This window comes from Garra rufa, chromosome 8 (assembly GCF_049309525.1).
Source record: "Garra rufa chromosome 8, GarRuf1.0, whole genome shotgun sequence".
In the NCBI taxonomy this organism is placed as follows: Eukaryota; Metazoa; Chordata; class Actinopteri; order Cypriniformes; family Cyprinidae; genus Garra; species Garra rufa.
This window is the reverse complement of record NC_133368.1, coordinates 3,379,374-3,406,186: the sequence shown is the minus strand read 5'-3', so window position 1 is coordinate 3,406,186 and position 26,813 is coordinate 3,379,374. Positions and strand designations below refer to the sequence as shown.

Here is a 26,813-nt window from a genome sequence, read left to right as displayed (position 1 = left end):
CCCCATAGATTTTCTATGGGGTTAAGGTCAGGCGAGTTTGCTGGCCAATTAAGAACAGGGATACCATGGTCCTTAAACCAGGTACTGGTAGCTTTGGCACTGTGTGCAGGTGCCAAGTCCTGTTGGAAAATGAAATCTGCATCTCCATAAAGTTGGTCAGCAGCAGGAAGCATGAAGTGCTCTAAAACGTCCTGGTATACAGCTGCGTTGACCTTGGACCTCAGAAAACACAGTGGACCAACACCAGCAGATGACATGGCACCCCAAACCATCACTGACTGTGGAAACTTTACACTGGACCTCAAGCAACGTGGATTCTGTGCCTCTCCTCTCTTCCTCCAGACTCTGGGACCCTGATTTCCAAAGGAAATGCAAAATTTACTTTCATCAGAGAACATAACTTTGGACCACTCAGCAGCAGTCCAGTCCTTTTTGTCTTTAGCCCAGGTGAGACGCTTCTGACGCTGTCTGTTGTTCAAGAGTGGCTTGTGACAGCTGAAACCCATGTCTTGCATACGTCTGTGCGTAGTGGTTCTTGAAGCACTGACTCCAGCTGCAGTCCACTCTTTGTGAATCTCCCCCACATTTTTGAATGGGTTTTGTTTCACAATTCTCTCCAGGGTGCGGTTTTCCCTATTGTTTGTACACTTTTTTTTTCTACCACATCTTTTCCTTCCCTTCACCTCTCTATTAATGTGCTTAGACACAGAGCTCTGTAAACAGCCAGCCTTTTTTGCAATGACCTTTTATGTCTTGCCCTCCTTGTGCAAGGTGTCAATGGTCGTCTTTTGGACAACTGTCAAATCAGCAGTCTTCCCCATGATTGTGTAGCCTACAGAACTAGACTGAGAGACCATTTAAAGGCCTTTGCAGGTGTTTTGAGTTAATTAGCTGATTAGAGTGTGGCACCAGGTGTCTTCAATACTGAACCTTTTCACAATATTCAAATTTTCTGAGATACTGAATTGGGGTTTTCATTAGTTGTCAGTTGTAATCATCAAAATTAAAAGAAATAAACACTTGAAATATATCAGTCTGTGTGGAATGAATGTATACATTATACAAGTTTCACTTCTTGAATGGAATTAGTGAAATAAATCAACTTTTTGAAGATATTCTAATTATATGACCAGCACCTGTATATCTGAACCAGCATTAAGGTGAGTTAATGATGAGAGAAGTTTCATTTTTGAGTTGAGTAAACCCTTTAGGTTATTTAATGTACAGAAATTTTAATTAACAGAAATGAATTGTTAGATACCCCTTTTGTTAGATATCTAACAAATGAACAAATTTAACTATGTTGTAATGTGTTATCAATGGTACTTTGTTTTATTCAGTTATTTATTTTATATGGTGTATTGAACCCCAGATTCCCAGTGTGAGCCAGGCAATATGTCTATTGATAAAAGTGGAAAAGAGTACAAAGAAAAGTTACAAAGACAGTCTCTCTAAGGCAGTCTAATAAAGTGCCTTTATCAAGGACACAATAGCGATTGCTCAAGGATCGGCCCTTGCAAGGTTCTGCCTGCAATCTTTTGGGCATTAGTCCAGATCTTTAAACAACAGGCTATGCAGCACATGAAAGAAAACCTTCCAGTTGAGTACTGGGAGATAATATCTACTGTACTAATAATAAGAACATGTTAATCTAGTATTAACATCTATAACATAGAAGGTTCTTGGATATATGTACCCTGGACCGCAAAACCAGTCATAAGTAGCATTGTTATACAGTATTTGTAGCAATTGTATGGGTCAAAATTATTGATTTTTCTTTTATGCCAAAAATAATTGGGTATTAAGTAAAGATCATGTTTCAAGAGGATATTTTGTAACTTTCCTACTGTGAATATATCAAAACTGTATTTGCTAAGAACTTCATTTGAACAACTTTAAAGGCGATTTTCTCAGTATTTAGATTTTTTTGCACCCTCAGATTTCAGATTTTCGAATAGTTGTATCTTAGCCAAATAGTGTCCTATCCTAACAAACCATACATCAGTGGAATGCTTATTTATTTGGCTTTTTATTCAAATCTCAGTTTCAAATTACCCTTATGACTGGTTTTGTGGTCCAGGGTCCACATATGACAGATATATAACGTGATGTTCAGGGTTTGCACTTCAAGCAAGATCAAGGCTCATATTCTTCCTCTCTCCTTCACGCTGTTCTCTCACATTAACATTTCTACTGAGAATGTGAACTTCTGAAGTACTGTAAATCCACTGCTTTGGATCGTCCGGTCACCTACAGCCATTTCAAACTCCGTAGGACATAGCCACATATGAAGTATCGTCCTGTAAAGCAGATAGATACTAATTCTCCAGATAGAGCCTAATGAAGGAAATGGGCATGGGGATATGAATGAGATGATGATAAGGGCTTTACTGCACAGAGACCATGAAATCGCTGATTATATCAATGCTGATACTGCTTCTCGAAGCCATTTGACTGACTTAAAGCCAGATTAGCATCGAAAAGGCGGCCTAACTTCTGCCCTCAGATCTCAATGCATCTCTCTGTTCTACTTTGCTGTTTCATAGACATTAGCTTAATCACAATTTGCATATTTGTCTTCAGTGTCACATGATCCTTCAGAAATCATTCTAATATGCTGATTTGCTGCTCAGGAAACATTTTGTGTTATTATCTATGTTGCATAATATTTTTTAAATTTTAATAAATACACATTTAAAAAAAAAAAACATTTTTTATTTGAAATGACAATGTTTAAAAGAAAAGAAATGGTACTGACCTGAAAATTTTGAATGGCAGTGTAAAACTAATTTTAATTTTGAACTTCGTATAATTTCATAAAGTTACATTTTAGAATAGCATCATTAGGGATTGTGGACGATATTATCCCATAAAGCATGCAACTTCAAAAATCTAATGGAAGTATGCAATCCAGGCTTGTACAAGTGTGCTGTGATGAGACACACTACTCCTGATGGCTATTGAAAGGAATTGAAATGCTGTGAACAAGGACACAGAATCTGATATTTAAATGACACTTTGTTCTGACGTTTCCCGTATGTGTGTGTGCTTTTGTATCCTTTGGTTACGGGTCAGGCTGGAGCACCTGTCAGCTGAGCGAACATGCCATCTGCGGCCAGGGCGCGAGGACACGACTCTTAGATTGCATCCGCAGCGATGGCAAAGTGGTGGATTTGAGCATGTGCGAGGAGGTAACCTTCATTTCCTGCCACCCCTCTCAGTACAAGTGTTCTCTGAGGGGGAATTAAGCACTGTGGGATTGTATTATGTCCTTCAACTGCATGCACCGCAAATCAGCCATGACTGTCCATTAACTCCCTACTGTATTGCTCCATATCCAGAAAATGATTCTTTCATTGAAGCCTTTTACAGTAATAGCCCCTCATTGGTTCACGGCTGGTTCATCAGACAGAGATTGTGTGTGGTGAGGGGGACGTGGGGTTAATGGCTGTCCCGCTGTTTTAGCTGGGCCTGCCGCAACCGTGGAGACTGGCGATGAATTGTGTGGTGGACTGTCCCTTTAACTGCATCCTTTCAGACTGGGCGCCCTGGACCGAGTGTTCACACACCTGTGGCAGTAAAGGTGAGTCACAGTATGTAATTAATTAGACGTATGATGAGGACTGTTGCTCATGCAATTAAGCAGGTGTTTTAAAAGCTTTTGATGTCAGGAGTCCAAAAATATGATGAACCCATTATGATGGAAACCTCTTTTAAAATATAAAGGCTGCTAGATGTTATAATGCATTTCCTGATAAATAAACAAAAAGTTTATTGTGTGAGAAAATTAGACATGCTGTTGACTTTTATACTGGCGTTGTACTAAAGAAAAACTCGCTTTTGATTAATTAAAATATAATAATAATATATGAAAATATTTACTTTTATTTAAATCTTCTGTTTAGCCAATATTAAAGTATTGTGAAGTGTGTAAACTTCAATTTGAATTCAATTCAAATTTACTAATTTTTGCTACCATTTAAAAGTTTGGGGTCAGTTTGTTTTTTAAATTTATTTGTTTATTTTTTTTTTTTTTTTACTTTCATTCAGCTTTTATTATGTTACGAAAGATTTGTATGTGAAAAATAAAACTGTTCTTTTGAACTTTCTATTTATTCTTAAAGTTCCTTTTTATTTACGTTTGAAGATCAGTAAGATTTTTTATGTTTTTTAAAGAATTCTCTTTTGCTTGTCAAGGCTTTGTATACTTGATAAAAAAAAATACAGAAAAATCATTAATATTGTGAAATATTATTTTAATTTAAAATAATGGTTTTCTGTTTTAATATATTTTCAAATATAATTTATGCAAAGCTGAATTTTCAGCATCATTACTCCAGTCTTCAGTGTCACATGATCCTTCAGAAATCATTCTAAAATGTTGATTTATTATGTTTATTATCAATGTTGGAAACAGTTTTAATATTTTTATATTTAGTATTTAATTTAATATTTTTTCGGAACCTGTGATTATTTTTGCAGGATTCTTTGATGAATAAAAAGTAAACAGCTTTTATTCAAATATAAAGTATTTGCTATCACTTTTTATCAATTTAAAAAAAGAAAGAATAAAAATTGATTGACCACAAACTTTTAAATGAGTGTTTTTTATTGTTACAAAAGATTTTTATTTGAAATAAATGCTGTTCTTTTAAACTTAAAATCATGTGACACTAAAGACTGGAGTAATGATGCCAAAAATTTGCATCAAATTTGCATCAAAGGAATAAATTACATTTTTAAATATATTCACATTTTACATTAAAAAAATATTTCACAATATTACAGTTTTTTCTGGATTTTTGATCAAATAAATGTAGCCTTGACAAGCATAACCTTTAAAAATATTAAAAATCTTACTGATGAATATTAGAGTCAATTTTAAATATATTAAAATAGAAAGCAGTTTTTTTTTTAATTGTAGTATTTAAATTTTTACTGTGGTTTTCTATAAAAAATGCAGACATTTCTGTAAAAAATTGACATAAGACCCTTCTTTCAAAAACATTGTTAAAGTCCTAACTTTTGAACGGTAGTTTTTTTGTAAAGCACTTTTCACACAGTTGTTTCCCTTCCCTGACAGTAACCCTGTCTCGAAACATACAGACAATTTTCAAAACTGAATGTGTACAGTAAATTTGCAGAAGTAAAGAAACCTACAATTCATTTCATTTCAGTTCTAAGGAGCAATCAGCAATATTTAGAAGGATTAGGGAGAAACATGCATGCAAATTACAGTTCGCAATAATATTTAATGTTCTCGTGGAGCTGACACATTTTCATTTGCATGCAACCTAACCCACAAACCTGTGCACTCGGCTTCCATGGAGATAAACGCTCTGCTTGCTCTAGGCTCCCACTATCAGGTGGTGCGCATTTACTTTGCATTCATTAACATGCCATGTCGGAATCCCTTTTTAATTATGGATGTTATGTCATGAATCATATTTAAGGATCGGCTTACAGGTTAATGACTCGGTTATGAAACCCTAGGTTTCCTGAACACGCCAAATGATTTATCAGTCAAAGGGAAATATTTATTTTACCCATTAGTGTTCTCAAAATTGCCATTGTTAATGCAGAGTTTGTTGCCCTGTTTGCCTGATGGAACGGTGTTATTGCTTTACGCAATATAAAATGTGCTAATTACTAGTCTTAAGAGCATCCCGGGTCCCTATGGTTTAAATGACCCAGCTCCTTAGGAGTTCAGCTTGTTTTCTCTTAATTAGACACGTTCGACACAATCTTCATTAATTTTCATTCAGCCCTCAGCTTCCTATCTCAGCCAGGCAGTTTACTTTTTCAATCCAAAGGGAGTTCTTCAGGCAATGCAAACAGGAAGTTCTCAGCGTGTTTGTGGTTACATACACAGGCGTAGAAATAAACGCAAGCTGTGCCGGCTGGAAAAAGAGAATTTTTTTTTTGTCTGTGTCAAAGCAGTGTTGTCTCTTGCGCACCTCGCTGGAGACTGGAGATTGGGGTTCATTATATGTTGTATATATACACAGAGTTTTAATGCATCTGGAAGTGGAGCTCTGGAGACCCGAAGTCTGTGCTTTTCCCTTTTTTCTTTCTTTCTTCTAACTCTCATTTTTCTCTATTCCTCCCCAACCCGCCTCCATCTCCCTACAGGATAAAGTAGAGATATTTCCACTGTCAAATCACGTCATTTTAAGGGCTTCCTCATCTGGCCGGAGTGTTTCTTTTTTAATGAATGACGTGCTTGAAGCGGCCAGCTGTAGAGGCGGCTCTTGAAGGCAGCACAAAACATGAATTTGATGAGCAGTTATGTTGTGCTGTGAATATAATTTCACTTCTTTTGTCTTCTTGTTAAATGTTTAATGCTCGACTGGAAGGAGGGCTTTTTACAGTCAAACTCACTAGAGTGCAATTCAGTTCAGATGCACAGTCACTCTGTCAGCTCAGATGTACATTGATAAAGGGTCTGTATTTTCACTTCTTTTCTTTAGAATTTGAGTGATGGGCTCAAAATTGTATACTTCCAAGCGTTTTATTTTTTACCTCCCTCCTAGAGATCGACTCAAGCACTCTGCCAGCATATCATGGACACTCGTAGTTCTCTTAGAATCCCATAATGCTTTTTTTCTTAACCCAATCACTCCTTGCAAAGGACATGGTAAATGTTTAGTTGGGAAAAGGACCATCTACTTTGGTCTAAGCTTCAGTAGAAGCTGTGTAGATTAACAAGTCTTCTGAAATCATATGATAAATGTGTGTGAGGAACAGAAAGAGGTATTAGGTAGGGTATTAGGTAGGTATTAATGGTGTTCAAATAAAAAGGCAGTATTATTTGTATCTCTTAATGCATACAGTGCCTTGTGAAAGTTTTCATACTATCATACTGCAGCCTAATGTTAAACTGCTTTCAGTTACTTTAAATTATTAAAATAAAATAAAAACTGAAATGATTCCATTGCATAAGTATTCATACCCTTATCTGGGACACTTGAAAATTAGCTCAGGAGCACTCATATCGCTTGTTAAATGTTACTACATTTTAAGTGGAGTTAACCTGTGGCAAATTCAGTTGAATGAGTACAGTATGATTTGGAAAGGCACAAACCTCTCAGAAAAGGTCTAACAGCTGAAAATGCATATCAGAGCAAAAACCAAGACCTGAGGTCAAAATAACTGCGTGTAGAGCTCAGAAACTGGCTTACGTCAAGGCACAGATCTGGGGAAAAGTTCAGAAAAAAAAAATCTGCTGCATTGACGGTTCACAGAATCATGTAGTCTCTATTATCCATAATGGAAGCAGGTGAAAGAATGGCAGATAATTGCCAAATGCAGATGTGCAAAGCTTGTCGCATCATACCCAAAGACTTGAGGCTGTAAAGGTGCTACAACTAGGTATCGATTAAAGGGTATGAATACTTATGCAGTGTACTTATTTTTCAGAAATTTGCTAAGTTGTTTTTTGCTTTGTCATTATTGTGCAAATTGATGTGAGAAAAAAGTAATTTAAATCAGTTTAACATAAGGCTGCAACATAACAAAACGTGAAAAATATGAAGGGGTATGAATACTTTCAACAGGCACTGTGTAATATGCATTAAAAGAGTTTTTAAAAACTTTTTTTTTTCAATATATATGGGAAAACATTTTTATGACCTAAATAATTTTAAATAATGTTTTCACAATTTGACAAAAGTGTGTTTGGAAATAATAATGTTCAGTTTACAAGTGATATTTACTGGCACTGTTGCTTCTTTGATAAGCAAAAACAATAACCTCTAACAAATAACAGGTACACTAAAAACTATATGTATTTTATGCAATAAATATTAAATAATCTATTTTGTTTTTAATTTAGATTATTGTAGTTTTGGCCTGGACCAGCATGCTGGTGTAAGGTGTCTTGAGCCGTCTCAGATGTCTGTTTCTATCTTTTCCTGAATTGTACAGTTGATAAATATTGCAACTATACAGCGTGTGAATAATGCAGTAATCCACAGCATTGTCCTAAGCTGCTAAGGTACGCACTAATGCAGGCTTGATGTATTTTTAGCCCTTCCTCTGCTGTTTGCCATATTTTCATACGGTGCATTCACAGATGTCCCTTCACGTGCGTCTCTGTTGCAGGTGTTATGACTCGCTCTCGCAGCGTGCTTCAGGAAGCTCATGAAGAGGGACGCCCGTGTGCCTCCCAGCTTTCCCAGACCAAACCCTGTCCCATCAGCCCCTGCTACACGTGGCTTCTGAGTGATTGGTCTCCCTGCACAGTGGAGGTATATCCTGGGCAAAAATAATTGGATCTGCATGTATTCTGCAGTTACTGGTTATTGCATATCACCTAACCTGAGGGCATTCAATCCATGTTTCGTATGACCAAGTGGTGCTGAGACCAGCCGCCCGGCATGTCTATCTGGTACTGGCACAACACTCGAGTTCTTTAATTGAATTTTGTAGAAATTTCATGCGCGCATGCCGAGTTTATGTGTGAGAGGGGGACTTTGTGTCATTGAGACGTGAGGTAACTGCTGATTAAAATCATGCTGCGATCCACGGTCTTATCATTAGAGGAGAACAGTGGCAGAGTTCAGATTTTCATCTCCTCTCTTCTGCTTTTCTCTTCTCTCTCTTTTGTATCTGAGAAGGATTTTAATTGTGTGTCTCGGGGTTTTGCGCACGTCCCTAGAGTCGTGCTTGCCCAGATCAAAAGCTGTCCTCCTCACTATATGAACAAAAGAAATGTTGCACACTTTTAACATGCATTTATGTGCTTTCTTTGGTGTTCTTTGCTGTGATGGACACTTTCATATTCATAAACGTTATCACATTTCTGTGATATGTGTGACGTATGTGGAAACACAGCTTTGCTGTTTAGTTGTAGTTTGTGTTAAGACATACATTTCTAGAGACATGCTAAACCACATATTGGAAAATATGTGATTTGCATAGTTAACATTTGCAAGGCAAATTATGTTTAAATAGAGAACGAAATGTGTAACACATGCAATAAAAACAAGAAATGTGATATTGAAGTTAAACATCCATAAACGTAATGGAGGAGTGAAGGAAAGGTCTTGTAAGTGAACACAATAATAATTCTAATAATTTTGGCTAACACTGTATATTTAGTTAAAGAGTATGCAGTTTTTTACACTTATCATGTCCTTACAATGATTCTTATCCTTACATACATATCTTGATAGTAAAGACAGTAAAGCTTACCTGGCTGTTGAGAAGAAACTCTGTAAGTTTGGCTTCTCAGTTAAACCTGCTATAGTAGCCATGCCCCAAACTTTTGCTATTGGCTAAGCTAGAAAGGGATCTGAGCGAACCACTCTAAAAGGCTCAGTGTTTACACTTTAGGGAGAGATGAACCTATAAAGGGCATACTTAAAGTAATCAATAAATAATAAACTGGGTTAAAGGGGACATCAGATGCCCATTTTCCACAAGTTGGTATGATTTTTTAGTGTCTTTTAGTTTCACTCAGTGGTCATGTAAAACAACACCCTTTTTACCTTGTCAAAAACAGCTCTGTTCACAGTGAGCCGTTTCGGTGCATGATCTTTAAATGATAATGAGCTACAGTCTGTCAGCGGTCAAAATGACTTTATAATTGAGACTGTTTCGGTTTTTGGGGGGATTAAAAAAAAGGAGTGAATGGATTTTTATCATTGTAGGGTGGTTGTGTCCACACAGTGCTGTCCACATTTATATGCAAACACCATGTAAAAGTGAATTTTGCTTTCAATGTCCCCTTTAAGAGAATGCATGAAAAACGTCTCGGGTTACGTATGTAACCTTAGTTCCCTGAGGGAACGAGACGCCGCGTCTGGAAACGCTATGGGGAACGCCATTGGCGGGCCGCACTCTGAATCATGTCTAACAACCAATGAAATGACGGGGGTGACGTCAGAGGCGCGGTGACGTCATCAGCCAGGAAGTATAAAGCACGTGCGTTTGACGCCCGCGGCAGCTCTTAAAGGAATGAAGCGAGCGCCGCAGGGTGCGGGAATTATGGTCCGAGACGCGGCGTCTCGTTCCCTCAGGGAACTAAGGTTACATACGTAACCCGAGACGTTCCCTTCCGGGAACTCGAGCCGCGTCTGGAAACGCTATGGGGAACGAGACTACCAACGCCCCCATAATTTCCACACCTTGCGCTGTGTCAGGAAAAACAAGGTGGAAAGAGAAGGAGCCCTTGTCTAGCATTCCGCGGACAAGAAGGCCCTGTGGTCCTCGGCCCTCGGGCACACGAGGATAGGTAGTCTTCCTCTGTCTGGTCGCCAGCCAGAGCGAGAGGTACTCGGCGGCCCTCAGGCACACGCAGAGTCTTAGTCCGTTGTCTGGGAACAGCCAGCACAAGAGGGACTGAAATGACCATTGTCTGTACGGACAAGTGGGAGAGATCCTCGGTCCTCGGACCCACGAGGATAGTAAGATCGACCTCAGGAGTATTCCTCGGCCCTCAGGCTCACGAGGAAAGGGTAGTCCTTTGTCTGGGGTTCTGCCAGAACAAGAGGGACCCAAGGCTCGGCCTGGTGCTCTGCCAGGACGCGAGAAGATAAGCCTTTGTCAAGCCTAAGCGGACAAGAGGGCACTGCAGCATCCCGGCCCTCGGGCACACGGGAAGAGCAGTATGGGCCTCCGCCTGGTAGCCAGCCAGTGTGGGAGGCACTCCTCGGCCCTCAGGCAGACGAGGAGTCTTAATCCTTGGTCTGGGAAGAGCCAGAACCAGAGGGATCGAATTTACGCCCAGTCTGGTAGTCTTGCCAGAACGTGGGGAAGATAAACCCTTGTCTAGAGTTCTACGGACAGGAGGGTGAAAGGATCCTCGGCCCTCGGGCTCACGAGGATGAAGTTCTCAACCTTCGCTACGCATTGATAGGTGCAGAGGGAGAAATGGACCTCAGCCAGGTGGTCCACCTCTGTCTGGTCGCCAACCAGAGCGAGAGGTCCTCCTCGGCTCTCGAGCTCACGAGGAGAAGGTAGTCCATTGTCTGGGGTACTGCCAGAGCAAGAGGGACTCAAGGCTCGGCCTGGTGCTCCGCCAGGACGCGAGAAGATAAGCCTTTGTCTAGCCTAAGCGGACAACAGGACACTGCGCTCCCCGGCCCTCGGGCACACGGGGAGGACAGTATGGGCCTCTGCCTGGTAGCCAGCCAGAGCATGAGGCACTCCTCGGCCTTATTGAAGGCAGACGAGGAGTCTTAGTCCGTGGTCTGGGGAAAGCCAGAAACCAGAGGGACCGAATTACACTCGGTCTGGTGAATTTGCCAGAACGCGAGGGAAATGGACCATTGTCTAGCATTCCGCGGACAAGAGGGTTGTAAGATGCTCGAAGCGGAGCTTCTGGAGAGCGGAGGTTCCGTAGAGTATTCTCCTTTTTGAACAGGGAGGAAATCTCAACGCTCAATCCTACAGCTCTTAAGAGTGGAGGTCTCAAATAACCCTTCCGTGAGGGGAGACCTGACTACACTCACGCTAGTAACGAGGGTAAGAGCAGACCTTCTACTTGGCTACGTGGATAATGCAAGGTGTACTCCTCGGCCCTCGGGCACGCGAGGAGTCTTAGTCCGTTGTCTGGGGAGGGCCAGAACAAGAGGGACCGACCCATAGTCTCTTAGCCTTGCTGAGTCGTAAGCCATATAGAGAAGTATTCCTCGGCCCTCAGGCACTCGAGGAGTCTTAGTCTTTTGTCTGCGAAGCGCCAGAGCAAGAGGGACTAGATGAATTCGGCCTGGTAATCTTGCCAGGGCTTGAGAGAGAACCTTTGTCTAGCTTTCTACTGACAAGAGGTGATATGATCCCCGGCCCTCAGGCCCACGGGGAATAGTAGTCCTTTGTCTGGAGTTTGCCAGCACACGAAGGACTCGGATAGAGGTATTGTGATCCTCGGCCCTAGGCACGCGAGGATCAGGAAGCGCTCCTCGGCCCTCAGGCACGCGAGGAGGACGGCGATTAACGACTTCTTATTCTTAGATAGAGAATGCGCCTCAAGAAGTCTTCTCCTGGCTAGGGAGATGGCTGATTTTAGTGGCTGGCTTTACTCTAGGACGGATGAGCCTGGGGCGGCTCTGAGGTCGATATGATAAAACCTGACAAACGTCAGGGGCGAGGACCAACCCGCAGCGTTGCAGATGTCCTGGATGGGGACTCCTGCAGTCAGAGCTTTCGAGGCTGAGAGGCCTCGAGTAGAGTGAGCCTTGACTCCGACAGGTGACGGCAGACCAGAGGACTCGTAAGCAGTAGATATGGCATCAAGGATCCATCTACTGATAGTAGGTTTAGCAGCTGGGAGGCCCCTCTTTGGAGGGCCATAGCAGACAAACAGCTGATCGGATTTGCGCCACAGGGCAGCTCTGTGGACATACGCATCTAAGGCTCTGACTGGGCACATGCAATTGAACTTCCTGTGATCTGGCTCCAGGAAAGGAGGAGGATAGAACGCTTGTAGCGTGATAGGCTGTGGTGCTAGGGACGGGACCTTCGGTACGTACCCAACTCTAGGGTAGAGAAATGCTTTGGCCATACCAGGGGCAAAGTCAAGATGAGAAGGGGCCACGGAAAGGGCCTGAAGGTCCCCTACTCTCTTTAGAGAGGTAAGGGCTATCAAGAGCGCTGTCTTAATGGTAAGCACGCGGTCTGATATCTCCTCTATGGGCTCAAAGGGGGGCTTACATAGAGCTTCTAGCACGACAGCCAGGTCCCACGTGGGAACCCTTGGCTGCACTCGAGGCCTCAACCTGAGTGCAGCGCGGAGGAAACGGATGACCAGGGGGCTTTTGCCCACTGAGAGGCCACCGAGAGGGGCGTGGAAGGCAGATATAGCCGCCACGTACACCTTCAGGGTGGAGTGAGCTAGCCCCGCGGAAAGGCGAGTTTGTAGGAACTCCAGAACTGTACCGACTGGGCAGTTGACTGGGTCGAAGTGGTGTTCGTAGCACCATTTAACAAACAGGTTCCACTTAAGGCCATAAAGTTTCCTCGTAGAGGGAGGTCTGGATTGGAGAAGGGTCTCAACAACCTCGGTTGAGAGACCGGCTTCTAGGAGTTGTGCCCCCTCAGGGGCCACACCCATAACTTCCACCTCTCTGGGTGGGGGTGGCAAATTGCGCCCCCAGCCTGAGAGAGAAGGTCCCTCCTGACGGGAATCTCCCACGGAGAGCCGTCGAGGAGGGAGATTAGGTCCGAGAACCATACTCGGGCCGGCCAATACGGGGCTATTAGCAGCAGCCGTACTTGGAACCGGCGCACTCTTTCCAGAACTCCTGGGAGCAGAGCGATCGGGGGAAAGGCGTACAGACGAAGCCTCGGCCACGTCTGTGCCATAGCGTCCAGTCCGAGAGGAGCTGGAGGAGCTAGAGAATACCAGAGGGGACATTGCGATGACTCTCGAGTCGCAAAGAGGTCCACCTGAGCCTGGCCAAATTTGCTCCAGATCTGCTTCACTACTGCTGGGTGAAGCATCCATTCCCCGGGCCTCGGCCCCTGCCTCGACAGGACGTCTGCTCCCACATTTAGACGTCCGGGAATATGGACGGCTCTCAGGGAGAGAAGTTTTCCTTGAGACCAAAGGAGGATCCAATACGCTAACTTGAACAAAGGTCGTGAGCGGGTCCCTCCTTGATGGTTTATATAATAAACTACCGCGGTGCTGTCTGTACGGACTAACACGTGGCGATTTCTTAGGTCTGGAAGGAAATGCTTCAGGGCCTGGAACACTGCTAACATCTCTAGGCAATTTATGTGCCAGGAGAGATGGCGTGGGCTCCACAGGCCTCGGGCTGAGCGGCCACTCATGACCGCTCCCCATCCAGTGAGGGATGCATCTGTTGCAAGTGTGACGGGGCAACGAGGAGCTCCCAACACTGGGCCCTGAGAGAGGAACCAGGGTTTTTTCCACATGGCCAAGGCACGTAGGCAACGCCGCGTGACCTTGATCTTGCGAAATGGGTTTCCCCTCGGGGAGAACCCCCTGGTTTTGAGCCACCACTGTAGTGGCCTCATGTGCAGCAGTCCAAAAGGTATCACGTTGGATGCAGCTGCCATAAGGCCTAACAGTACTTGGAACTGTTTGACAGTGAGTGACTGGCCTAGCTTGACCGCATTTACTGCAGTAAGGATCGACTCGATCCGTGCAGGTGACATTCGTGCCTGCATCGTGGTCGAATCCCAAACTACGCCTAAGTAGGTGGTCCTCTGTAATGGAGAAAGCACACTTTTCTTGGCGTTGAGTCTCAACCCTAATTCTTTCATGTGAGCAAGAACGACACCTCGGTGTTGAACTGCTAACTGCTCTGAGCTGGCCAGGATGAGCCAGTCGTCTATGTAGTTGAGTATGCGGATGCCCTGGAGTCGCAGAGGAGCCAGAGCTGCATCCACACACTTTGTGAAAGTACGGGGAGAGAGAGCTAGGCCGAAAGGAAGTACCCTGTACTGGTAGGCTTTGCCCCTGAAAGCGAACCTGAGGAACTTCCTGTGTTGAGGAAGGATGGAGACGTGAAAGTATGCGTCTTTTAGATCTATAGTGACGAACCAGTCCTCGGACCTGATTTGAGTCACTACCTGCTTGACAGTGAGCATTCTGAACTTCAGTTTCTTTACTGAGCGGTTCAGTTGCCTGAGATCTAATATGGGCCGAAGCCCTCCATCCTTCTTGGGAACTATGAAGTACCGGCTGTAGAACCCGGATTCCCTGTCCTGAGGAGGGACCACCTCGATGGCCTCCTTCCTTAAGAGAGTTTCTACTTCTCGTTCCATTACCAGACCCTGCTCGGGGCTCACTAGAGTTGGGAATACCCCGCTGAAAGGTGGCGGTTTCGCGCCGAACTGAATGCAGTAGCCTTTCTCTACAGTACGCAGGACCCATGTGGAGATATTCGGCAGTAGCTTCCACGCTGCCAGAAAATCTACTAAGGGAACCAGCCTCTCGAGACTGGTTTCTGGATTTGTTTGAGGAACTAGCCCGGGGGCCTGTAACAGTGAACTGGCAGGAACCTCCTGAGCTAGTTTCTCTGAGGACCCCCGCGGGGGTCGCGGACCTTTTAGAGGGTAATGTCCGCGGGAGATTGCCGCGCCCTGTAACAACGGCAGGGTTAGCTGACAAATCTCCTGAGGGCCCCGAGGAGGCTCGGTAACCACACTGAGTGGCGCCGAGTAAACCTCCTCGAGAGGGGCTGCCCTCATTTGCCCTGGAATGTAAACGTCAGGGCCGTTTAGCCGAGGACTTCTTGGCCTGGAGGACGACCCTCAGGTCGGGCCTCTTAGAAGTCCCCGGCTTAGAGCGTTGCCCACCCCGTCTTCTAGGACGAACCGGAGGAGCGCGGGTGGCAACGCTCTGTTTTTGTGCCTCTCTGTGTGAGGAGCTCGCTGACGGCTGAGGCTGCCCCCGTCCAGCAGCCTCAGAGGAGTACACGCGGCGAGGGAGGTAAGTCCTGAACGCCGCTGTCTGCTTCCTGGCCTCCTGGTGCCTGGCGACAACTGTGTCCACCGAGGCGCCGAAGAGGCCGGAGCTAGGCTCAATGGGGGCGTCCAGGAGTGTTGCCCTGTCCTTAGATTTTAATGCGGACAGGGACAACCAGAGATGCCTCTCCGCGGCCACCAGGGCTGCCATAGACCGGCCCACAGCACGGGCGGTCTCCTTGGTGGCGCGGAGAGCGAGGTCTGCTGTGCGCCGCATCTCTGAAACGTTAACCTCCCTGCCTTCGCTGAACTCCTTCAGCAGGTCAGCCTGGTATGCCTGAAGGATGGCCATGGTATGAAGACATGAGCCAGCCTGACCTGCTGCCGTATATGCCTTGCCCACCATGATGGAAGTGTTCTTTAGTGGCTGGGTGGGCAAGGACGGAGCCTTCAGGGACGATGCCGCGCCGGGTGCCAGATAGCCCGCAAGCGTCTGTTCAACCCGGGGCATCGTCCTGTACCCATGCTCCTCCGCACCCCCCACGTTAGCGTAGCTCTCAGTGGGGTGGTAGAGGCGGAAGGAGTAGGGCTTCCCCCAGGACCTCGAGATCTCGTTATGGAGGTCTGGGAAGAATGGAAGGCTCCGTTTGGGAGGTGCTGCCTTTGTCCGCAGGAAGCGATCATCTAATTTGCTTCCCTGCGGCTCATGATGTTGCTCTGCGGGCCAGGAGATGTTTAATTTGGCTACCGCAGTGGTCAGCACCTCCACGAGCTCCTCATAGTGAGGCGACCGGGGTGGCTGTGGTGGTTCATCCAGGCTCTCAATATCAACCTCCTCGGAGGAAGATATATGGAGCTCTGGGATCTCTTCTTGGAGGGAAGAGGCCGCAGTGCGGGCTTCCTCATCCAATAAGAGATCGCTCGCGCCGCTGAGTGAGGGAGGAGATAGGGGATCACCCGTCTCCATACCCTCCAGCAGGTCGAGCTGCGAGCCCCACGAGTGGCGCAACCGCTCCGCCTCGGCGGCAGCGGGGCCAGACCCGCGAGGCACGCTAGTGAAAGCCCCCTCCTCAAAGAGGGCTTTCCGGGAACGGAGCAGCCGCAGCGGCAGAAGTTCACACTGCGGACAGTCAGCCTTTTCGAGGGCTGACTGTGCGTGCTCCGCTCCCAAACACACCACACATAGACTGTGTGTATCACCAGCAACAATAAAGCGTTGACAGGGAGGAACACACCGTCTATGAGTAACAGCCACCTTATCTTTTTTTGATTGTTTTGAAGCCATTTTACTCAAATAAAAGCTGTGCAAACTGGCACAAAAAAGCAGCAAAATGGCAGACAGACAGACACAGAGCGCTCTCGCTGAATGACAAAAGCTGCCGCGGGCGTCAAACGCACGTGCTTTATACTTCCTGGCTGATGACGTCACCGCGCCTCTGACGTCACCCCCGTCATTTCATTGGTTGTTAGACATGATTCAGAGTGCGGCCCGCCAATGGCGTTCCCCATAGCGTTTCCAGACGCGGCTCGAGTTCCCGGAAGGGAACTGTGTCTTTAGGCAAAATGTAAGAATAGTTCACTTACCTATGTAAGGCATAGTTCACCCAAAAATGAAAGGAATTTCATAATTTACTCACCCTTTATTTTCAAGAATAACAGGTGATAATTATGGAAGCCCATTTCTGTCACTCACAATTCAGACTTTTTTTCTCGCAATTGCGAGTTTTTATTTTGCAATTCTGACTTTTTATTCTCAGAAATGTGAGATTAAGTTATAAAGTTGGATTTGTGAGATATAAACTCTTATATGCATATGAATTATGTAATGCAAACTCTCAATTCTGACTTTTTTTTTTTCACGAATGCGAGTTTGTATCTTGCAGTTCTGGCCTTTTTTCCCGCAAATGTAAATTTGTAGCTTTTTTTCTCAGAATTGTGTGATATAAACTTGCAGTTGCATGTTATAAAGTCACAATTGTGAGATATAAATTAAAAAATTGTGGTAACACTATTTTGATAGTCCACATTAGACCTTCTACTAAAAAGTAAGTAACTTTGCAACTAGCAGTCATTAGACTATTAGTAGACTGTCTGCTTAATGTCTTCTAACTTTATTTTGATGGGTCCACAACTTACAACGTACTGACTATAAGAAACTTTGCATGTATATATACTTATTCTACTAACCCTAAACCTAACCTAACAGTCTACTTTGAGGGTTAGTAGACAATGCAATTGCAAATTTATAAGAATTAGTTGACATATAGTTGCTTAAGATACTTACGGTTAGTAGAATGTCTAAAGTGGACTATTAAAGTGTAAACTAAAGTGTAACTAAAATGATGAGTTTGTATCACGATTTCGAAATCAGACTTGCGGGGTAAAAAGTCGCAATTACCTTTTTTTATTTTTAATAGAGTGGCAGAAATGGGCTTCCATGGATAGTAGCCATTGACTTCCATAGTGTGGAAAAAATACAATGAAGTCAATGGGGGCATTATCTCTTTGGTTACCAACATTCTCCAAAATATCTGGAGAGTAAGTGGAGGGTGAGTTAAATATAACAGAATTTTTATATTTGGGTGAACTGTCCCTTAAAATGTTTCTCCACCTTATTTTAAGCTTAATTCTCAAAAAATGTTGTTAGATCTGTACTAACAACAAAACAAAGGCAACTTCAAAAATGTATAATTGTTCAATCAAATTAAATGTAACAATTAATAAGACAAAAATGCTGTTAACACTTTTTGCTGTGATCAGGTCACACAATTCATGAGAAATGCCGTACAATGTTTCACTCTCAGCTGTCAGTCATTCAGAGAGAGTGTCACTGTAATAAGCTCCTCTGCCTTACTGCTCACCGCTCGTCCCGATTAATGAGTTGACTCTGTGGTTTTGTGCAGGGGGCAGAATGTGGAGAGGGCACGAGGGAGAGGAACTTGACGTGTGTGGTGCACTGGTCAGACTGGCCGGACAGCCCCTACCCTTCGAAAACTGTAGAGGACGAGAACTGTGGAGACCGTGTCAGAAAAGAAAGTGAGCAGGAACTGCAGCAGCCGTGTTTCGTCCCCTGTCCAGGTACAACACTGAGTCATTTGTTTTACTAGTTGTATCTACATTTTTGATTCATTTAATATGATTTGCTGTTTCATAACCAGATAGAATGGCCTAAAGATTAATATGTCATGTTTAGTCAAATGAAATGAAAGCAATGTCCTCCCTATTTTTTTTTTTTTTTTTACCTGTGAATAAATTATACCTTCAGGCTGTCGTTGACTTGTGTTAGCCTTGCTTCTCTGCCTCTCTTCATTTCATAAATGTGCTGCATGTTCTCAGGGATGAACACATGCTGGGAGGAGCGGGGAAGAAAGATGTTAGAGTTAGAAAACTAGAGACAAAAAGAGAGAGTCTAAAGAAATGAGCGAGCTAAAGAGGGTGGCATATGGTGCGCATTGCTGTATTATATGTTTCGGCAGCTCCAGTGAGGGATGAAAATAGACTGGCTTCATGAAGATGATGGATAATGAGATGCCTGGGCGCACAGATTGTCTCTAATAGCCATCCTGGCTGCAGAATCAAAAGGACGTCATGGCTGAAGAGCTAGTGCTACTGTGCAGGTGGGGGGCGGCTGTCGCTGTGAATCGGCCTCTGCTCTGACGGATTAGGAGGGCCAGTGGTGTATGACCTTCAGCTAAGGAAGCGTTAAATGTATCTGAAGACTTTGTCATGAATTCAGTTCTCTGACAGGAGGATCAGATCTATCTCATTGGCCTGCACAACAAAAAAAAATTGTTTTTATACAACTTTTTATGCATGTTTGTGTCGTGCATACTTTACATTAATTCTTATTGTTTTTCTATTGTTATTATTATTAGTTGGAATCTGAAGTTGGAATCTGAAATCTAAAGTATTTGACGTATGAATCTGTATTTGTAAGTTTAATATGAAATGTGAAAGAAGTCAAATAACCGGATGAGTGGTGTGTGATATTAGGCGTTATGTTGCGGCTGACCAATTAGAATCAAGTATTCCAGAGAGCTGTGTAAAAAGTTCACACAGGAAAAAAAGGGGGCAGAATTGTGCCTTTTGGGGTACAACAACATGTCACTGGAGGAGTACCCTTAAAAAGGATATCTTTGTACCTTTTGTATACCAATAGGTACAATTTTGACCCCTTATTTTTCTGTTTAAATACATAAACCTTAGAGTTTTTAGTATAATAATTTAACCAGATGCTAATACTAGCAGCCATTACTTAGAAGTTGAAATCCGTTACTGATTACAGATTACATGATGAAAATTGTAGTACTTGGTTTTTCCCCCGATCGGAACCAAACCAGTAAAGGAAGATTTTCTGGAGAGCGTTAATAATTATCAAACAAATTGGAAACTTTCTACTCACCGTCGCCAAGGGGCGCCAAAACTTTCGCAAAGGGGCAGGGCCACTTTTAGTAAAATGCCTATAACTTCTGAACGGAATGGGATATCTCCGCCAAAATCAGAACACTTATGTAAGAGCTCACTCTGAGGTCGCAGGACAAAAATTGCAGAGCTTGGCCACTTATTGGCGCTATAACAGGGAAAACCATAAAGATGGCTATAACTGCACAACCATTAGTCCTATCAACATGAAAATCATACTGCAGGTCTTGGTCCGAAGTACCACAGGTGTCTATAAAGACAAAGACGAAATTTGAGCATGTGTAAGACAAGGTTAATGGAGGCCGAAACTCCCCCAAAGGTCTGAGTAATAAAAAATAAAAAATCAGCAACTGGGGGGCGATATCGCGTTTTTCAAGGCTGTAAAGGATTACACATTGCACGTTTTTTTCGCACATATGATTGATATTCATATCATACGATAGAACTCCTCATTTCAGAAAACTAGAACCACTGCTGTCAATCAAATCAATTGTTAAATGATTGAGAAGATCTTTTGTGAACTAGTCCTAGGTTTCTTTCTCAGTCTGGAAAAAAACACTACAGTACAATTCTCTGGACTCTTTAGGCCAATAATTATCAAACAAATTTACCCTTTGGGAAGCTATAATGGGGATCGTTTACAAAATGGGTCTGTTCAAATGCGTTGTTTTAAGGGGATTGGACCACAGCTTGGCACTATAACGGTCATAAATGTTAAAAATCATAATATTTCTATGGTAAATTAACTGGAGTTTCCAAAAAAATTTAAATCACTGATTTGGTGGTAACAGGCTTTCTAAATAATGTCTTTTTTCATATGTGCTTAAATGCCTTAAAGTGCTTGATACCTTGGTAATCGTTGCTTGCAGCTAGATTTATAGTATTTATTATTATTTTGAATTTGCCTAGTTTTTATAGTTTTTGTTTTGTCATTTATTTAGCTTTATTTGTATTTTATTTAGATGCTAGGGCATTAATTCTCATTTTTAATAGCATCAGATTTAATTAACAATAACAACACTGACTAGCAGTATGCAACAAAGAGGTCTACTGTTTTATGTTGCAGTACTTTATCCCAAGAATCTTATACTTACTACATGTTTCAAAGTACATACCCGCATTCATACATTTCATACTTCATCGATTTTGGATTTGTGGTATTGCAATCCTTCTTTCTTTGTACTTGCTACCTGGACCGTTGGAGTTTCTTGCTACGTATTAAATCATCATGGTATTCATTTAAACTGTAGAACTGAAGTTGTGATACATGATTTGTCATCTACAGGAGACTGTCACCTCACAGAGTGGTCGCAGTGGAGTTCCTGTCAGCTGACGTGTCTGGAAGGCCGTAGTTTTGAGACAGTGGGCCGCCAGGCACGCTCACAAGCTGTGGTCATACAAGTGCTGGAGAATCAAGACAGCTGCCCTCACCAAGTCTTTGAGACACGTCCATGTAAAGGTACAACCAGTGAGATATAATATACAGTAATATGTGCTTTGTATGGAAGTCAGTTTCTGATAAATATTATATAAGTCAGTCATTTTTGACCTTTGAAACTAGTTGACTTTAGATGATAAGCTTAAATGTTGTTTACCAAAGCATGAAATTAGTTTCCATAGTGTAAAATCTGATTAAAAATAAAATAATTTTGAATACAACATCATTCGAGGTGTACAGTATTGTCTGTGCCTGAGTACACTCATTTCATTCAGTTAACTGTGTGACTTCCACAATGTACTGTAGTTTGTAATGAATGTGTGAACAAGTCAGCAGTTTTGGACACAGTATTTGCATGAAGGCATAAAATGTCCCTGTCTCTTGTAATTTCATGCACCTTGTAAGTTCATCACCACAACAAAGATGTCTTGATAGAAATTCAGTCCTGTCTTCCCACGACTCTCAGTTGCGTATCAGAAAGTCTCTTGGCATCTTGCTGACGCCTACATCACTGCTATAACAACCAACAAGATACATCAGAGGTGTTCAGACAGCACTGTCTAAACAAATGAATCGCATTTCATCATTTACGAAATGACGGCGCAGACAGTCAGTCCCAAAGATCAGATTTTAAAATGAAATTGAATGTGAGTGCGAACAAAGCCTGCAATCCAGTGGAGCTCTATGAGCGAATTTTCCAATATTGATCAAACCAATAAAATATAGACTTAGGTTTTTTTGCAAGTAGTTATGCACTCATACCAGATGATCTATACCTTGGGGGCATTCATTGAAGAAATTAAGACTTTTATTGAGCCATATTTCATGAAATGTATCAAATATGATAACAGTAAAGACATTTATAATGTTACAAAATATTTCTGAAATGCTGTTCTTTTTAAGTTTCTGTTCAAAAAAATGTATCACAACACTTTTTTTTGATATAGACAGTAATAAGAAATGTTTCTTAAGCACCAAATCACCATATTTGAATGATTTCTGAAGGATGAGTATATAATGTGTGCATTTGGCTATTATCACACCTGACTGCACAGTGCAAACCTAATGAGTGTCTTTCTCACTCCATGGGGCCACAGGAGGGAAATGTCACAGTTACGAGTGGAGGACCAGTGCCTGGAATGACAACGAAAGATCAGTGTGGTGCCAGCGGTCTGATGGGGTCAATGTGACAGGTAGCCCACCACTTACATTGAGACTGAGAGAATGACAAATATTCTGCACTGACCTCACTTACAGAAAGATAATCAAAAGACCTGTCGACTCCACATGAATCCACAACGAAAATCCTGTCATCATTTACCCGCCCTCATGCCGTTCTAAAACCTTATGCTGTTATTTTTACAGTGGAACACGAAGGAGATATTCTGAACAACCTTAACATCTTGTGAAGCTCATAGTGGCCAGTGTCTTTAGAGAGACACTCCAAAAAGAACCAAAAGAGAAATAGAAATTCATGCAGTCATGAATATACCTGCCTGTATGTACACTTCCGCAGCACTGTAATTATGTACCTTGTATGCTTCGCGGAAGTATCAAAGTGAAATGTCCAGAGAGTGACTCTAAAACACACGTTCAATACGTGACCGTGGCACATTTTTTAGAATTATTTAGAATTCAAACACCTGGAGAGTGTTGCTAAAGGTTAATGCTCTATCGTGTTGGAAATATCCCCTACACTAAACCCATCCAAAACCTACCCAATGCAAAAATTATTTAAAAATGCACTTGTTGATTCAGCCATGCTATTTTAACTTCCTTATGCGGATTTGAGCTGTTTGTCGAACCATAGTTTCATGGGGTTCGCACCAGAGCTCTTCATCACTCAAGTGCAACGCCGTATCGCGTAAGCTAACAAGCTAACCTACTAAATTAAAAAAACTTATGCATATGAAGTTGTATGTGATGACAGACAATGGTTTAATGTGATAAACAGCCCCAAATTTGAGTCATTATTCACTGATAATTCTCCCAATATGCTACAACTCTCAAATCAAGCATTGCAATATTTATAAAACATGTTGTACATTACTGTTCAAAAGTTTGGGGTCAGTAAGAGTTATGCACTCTTCAAAAAAAAAATGCTGGGTAAAATATGGACAAAACCAGCGATTGGGTTGTTTTGACCCAGCGGTTGGGTTACTACTCTTAACCCAACCATTGGGTCAAAGCAGGGGTTTGTCCACATTTCACCCAGCATTTTAAAGAGTGATAGGAATCAAAGGAATTCATACTTTAATTCAGCGAATATATATTACTGTTACGATCACCAGCTGGAGTGCCCATTCCAGTACGGACTATGACTATGTTTTGCAATCTCAACCTACCATGCTTCACCCTTGTCTGTGTGTCACGTTCTGATTGGTTCCCCTGTTCCATGTGTCAGTTTCCCATTTGTTGGTTTTGTCTTGTGCCCCTGTGTGTTTAGTATTTAAGTCACTTCCTCACTCTTCTGTTTGCTGATTGTTGTTTAGCCCTTTAGCGTTTGTCCTGTACCCAGTATTCCTGATACCTTGCCTTCGTGTCTTTGATCTTGGATTGTTTTTGTGTTTTTGAACCTGCCCCGACCATTTCGCCTGTATATTGGATTATTCTTTGGATTGCCTCGTTAGCTCCTGTTTGCCGTCTCTGACCCTGCCTGTCCTGACTACGTCTATTAATAAAAGCTTGCATTTGGATCCACACCTCAGTTGTCCAGACCCCATCCGTTACAATTACATTGATCAAAAGTGAATTTTTTTTTATAATGTTACAGAATATTTCTGTCAAAATATGTGACCCTGGACCACAAAACCAGTCTTAAGTCACTGGGGTATATTTGTAGCAATAGCCAAAAATACATTGTATGGGTCAAAATTATTGATTTTTCTTTTATGCCAAAAATCATTAGGAAATTAAGTAAACATCATGTTCCATGAAGATGTTTTGTAAAATTCATACTATAAATATATCAAAATGTAATTTTTGATTAGTAATATGCATTAAGAACTTAATTTGGACAACTTTAAAGGTGATTTTCTCAGTATTTTGATTTTTTTGCACCCTTAGATTACAGATATTCAAATAAATGTATCTCGGCCAGATATTGTCCTATCCTAACAAACCATACATCAATAAAAAGCTTATTTATTGAGCTTTCATATGATGTATACATCAGTTTTGTAAAATTTAACCTTATGACTGGTTTTGTGGTCCAGGGTCACATATAGCTGTTCTTTTGAACTTTCTATTCATCAAAGAATCCTGAATGCAGTTTTATGGTTTACACACAAATATTTAGCAGCACAGTTGTTTTCAACACTGATAATAATAAGAAATGTATCTTGAGAACTGTGATGGCAAATTCCATTTTAAAATATATTAACAAAGAAAACAGATCTTCAATATTTCATGATATTATGTTTTACTTTTGTTAAAACAAATGCAACCTTGGTGGGCATAAGAGACTTGTTACAAAAAATGTAACAGCCCCAAACTTTTGAATGGTAGTGTACAAAGTTATCATATGGCCTTGAAGACTTGAAATTATAAGTGCACAAGTCACATAGTCCACTTTTAATGTGCTTTTACGCTCCTCTGTGGAGCTTGAAAGGTAAGATACATTCTCCCTTTGTGTTCCAGTGAGAAAATAACAGCATACAGGTTTGGAACGACACGAGGGTGAGTAAATAATGACAGGATTTTCATTTTTGGGTGAATTATCCCTTTAACCCTAAACGTAGAACGGCAGGCTGAAAATTTGTGGTTTGAATTTGGCAGACCTCGTCGAGGACAGTTTAATAGCACATTCAACATTTTCCCTATTCTCACCCTCCATTTCAACAGACATCCTCAATAAACTAGCGCTCGCCTGAAAGCGAACAATATAAATGTTATAAAACATCGTTTGATTGTGGCAAAATGAACACGCTTCAGATGGCAAGCTTTCACTTGAGCGTTTAGAGCAAGAACGAAGGCTTTCGGGTTGCGTGAAGTGCTGTAAATAACAGAGAAAGGTGATCTTATCTGAGTACGGAATCGTCTCGGGCAAATATAAGCTGTGAGAGGTAATCTCTTCTGCTAGAGAAAAGCCTGAACTCAGGGTATTAGTCTCTGGTGTTTTGACATGTAATTTTCTATTCCAAAATTACAATCTTCGCTGATTGATCAGAAGCTGTGATGGGTCCTTTAAGCCATTAATCAGGTGTGACAGCACTTTTATCTGGCTATCAATAGGGAAATGACAATAATTACCTCTGTTGTTTCCTGTTGGAAGGGGGCTGCTTTCCACAGAACCGGCCAACCACTGTGCGGCACTGTCACCCTCCCTGCACCAAACCCTTCTCCCACTGCAAGCAGGTAAACACGCTGTGTGCAAAAATAGCTTCCTGTAATTGAACAATATCTATTTTCACATTAAACCACCATGTAAACAAGACAAAACAAGAGAAAAAAATCCATCTTATGTCCTGTAGTTTGTATTTAATGACTTGCCATTTGTAAAATCATAAAGAGAGGCAATTTAGGCATGTCTAAAATTTGCATATTGCTTTGACTAGAGAACAAAAACAATAAACTCACAAAACTGTTCACCGACTGCCACTTGCAGTGCATTGAATGCAACTACATGCACAATGTGCTCAATGCAACCTGCACATGAGTACTGATAAAAAAATATAGATTTTGTCTTAAAGGACTATTCCGGGTTCAACAAAAGTTTAATCGACAGCATTTGTGGCATAATGTTTATTGCCACAAAAATTATTTCAACTCATTGCAGTGAGGCACTTTCAATGGAAGTGAATGGGGCCAATTATTGAAGCATTTGAAGCAGAAAATGTGATGCAGAAAAGTGTATATGTTAAACTTCTGTGTACTGAGCTATAAAGTTGCTCTCATAATTTCTGCAGTCGCTGTAGGGTTTTTGTTGCTGTGTTTCCACTCTAAAATCATAACCCATATTGTTTATGTCTTGTGGCTATACTATTGAACGTTTTAACATTTTAACATTTACAGATTCTACAGCATTGGTGTAAATTGCTGTCCCAAAACCAAAAAACACATTTAAAAAGCATTCAAGTATTCAAATATTAGATGTTTACTAAGATCTATCTATTATCTATTGAAGCCCACAATAATGTTTCAAATATGCATTTTATTCCATTGTTGTTTTTAAAAATATATATATTTTGATTTTGTAAAAAAGTGAAGTTCAAAAAAATGTTTATTTTATATTTTCTTTTTAAATTAAAAACTAAACAATGTATGTTTTAGTCCATTGGCTGAGACTGATCTTAACTACACCTCTACATTTATGATCAGGAAATATTCATGTGCCCCCCTCTCTCATAGCTACACGGTGAGTAGATAGGCCCCATCATTTTGAGGTAAATTTGTTCAAAAGTCTAAAAATCTGTGTGTAACTTTAAGGAACGTCACCACCAAACACTTTTTTATGCTATAAAGCACACTTTTTTGGGTGTTATTCCATAACATTTAGTTTTTATATGTGTACAACTGTTCAAAACTGTGCTAGCTAACCATGTGCCGATTAGCATCTTTGAGTTATAGCTTTCAA

General features: G+C 42.0%; 1 protein-coding gene across 1 annotated transcript in view; it reads left to right on the top strand.

Moving 5' to 3' along the window:
* The window catches only part of thsd7ba (thrombospondin, type I, domain containing 7Ba), a 149,305-nt gene that overhangs the window by 114,627 nt on the left and 7,865 nt on the right, over positions 1 to 26,813 (top strand). The window contains exons 18-24 of the mRNA XM_073845928.1: positions 3,076 to 3,191; positions 3,466 to 3,583; positions 8,104 to 8,249; positions 18,282 to 18,456; positions 21,086 to 21,259; positions 22,336 to 22,431; positions 25,512 to 25,594. Coding sequence (XP_073702029.1) covers positions 3,076 to 3,191; positions 3,466 to 3,583; positions 8,104 to 8,249; positions 18,282 to 18,456; positions 21,086 to 21,259; positions 22,336 to 22,431; positions 25,512 to 25,594 — 908 coding nt within the window. The remainder of the gene's footprint in view (positions 1 to 3,075; positions 3,192 to 3,465; positions 3,584 to 8,103; positions 8,250 to 18,281; positions 18,457 to 21,085; positions 21,260 to 22,335; positions 22,432 to 25,511; positions 25,595 to 26,813) is intronic.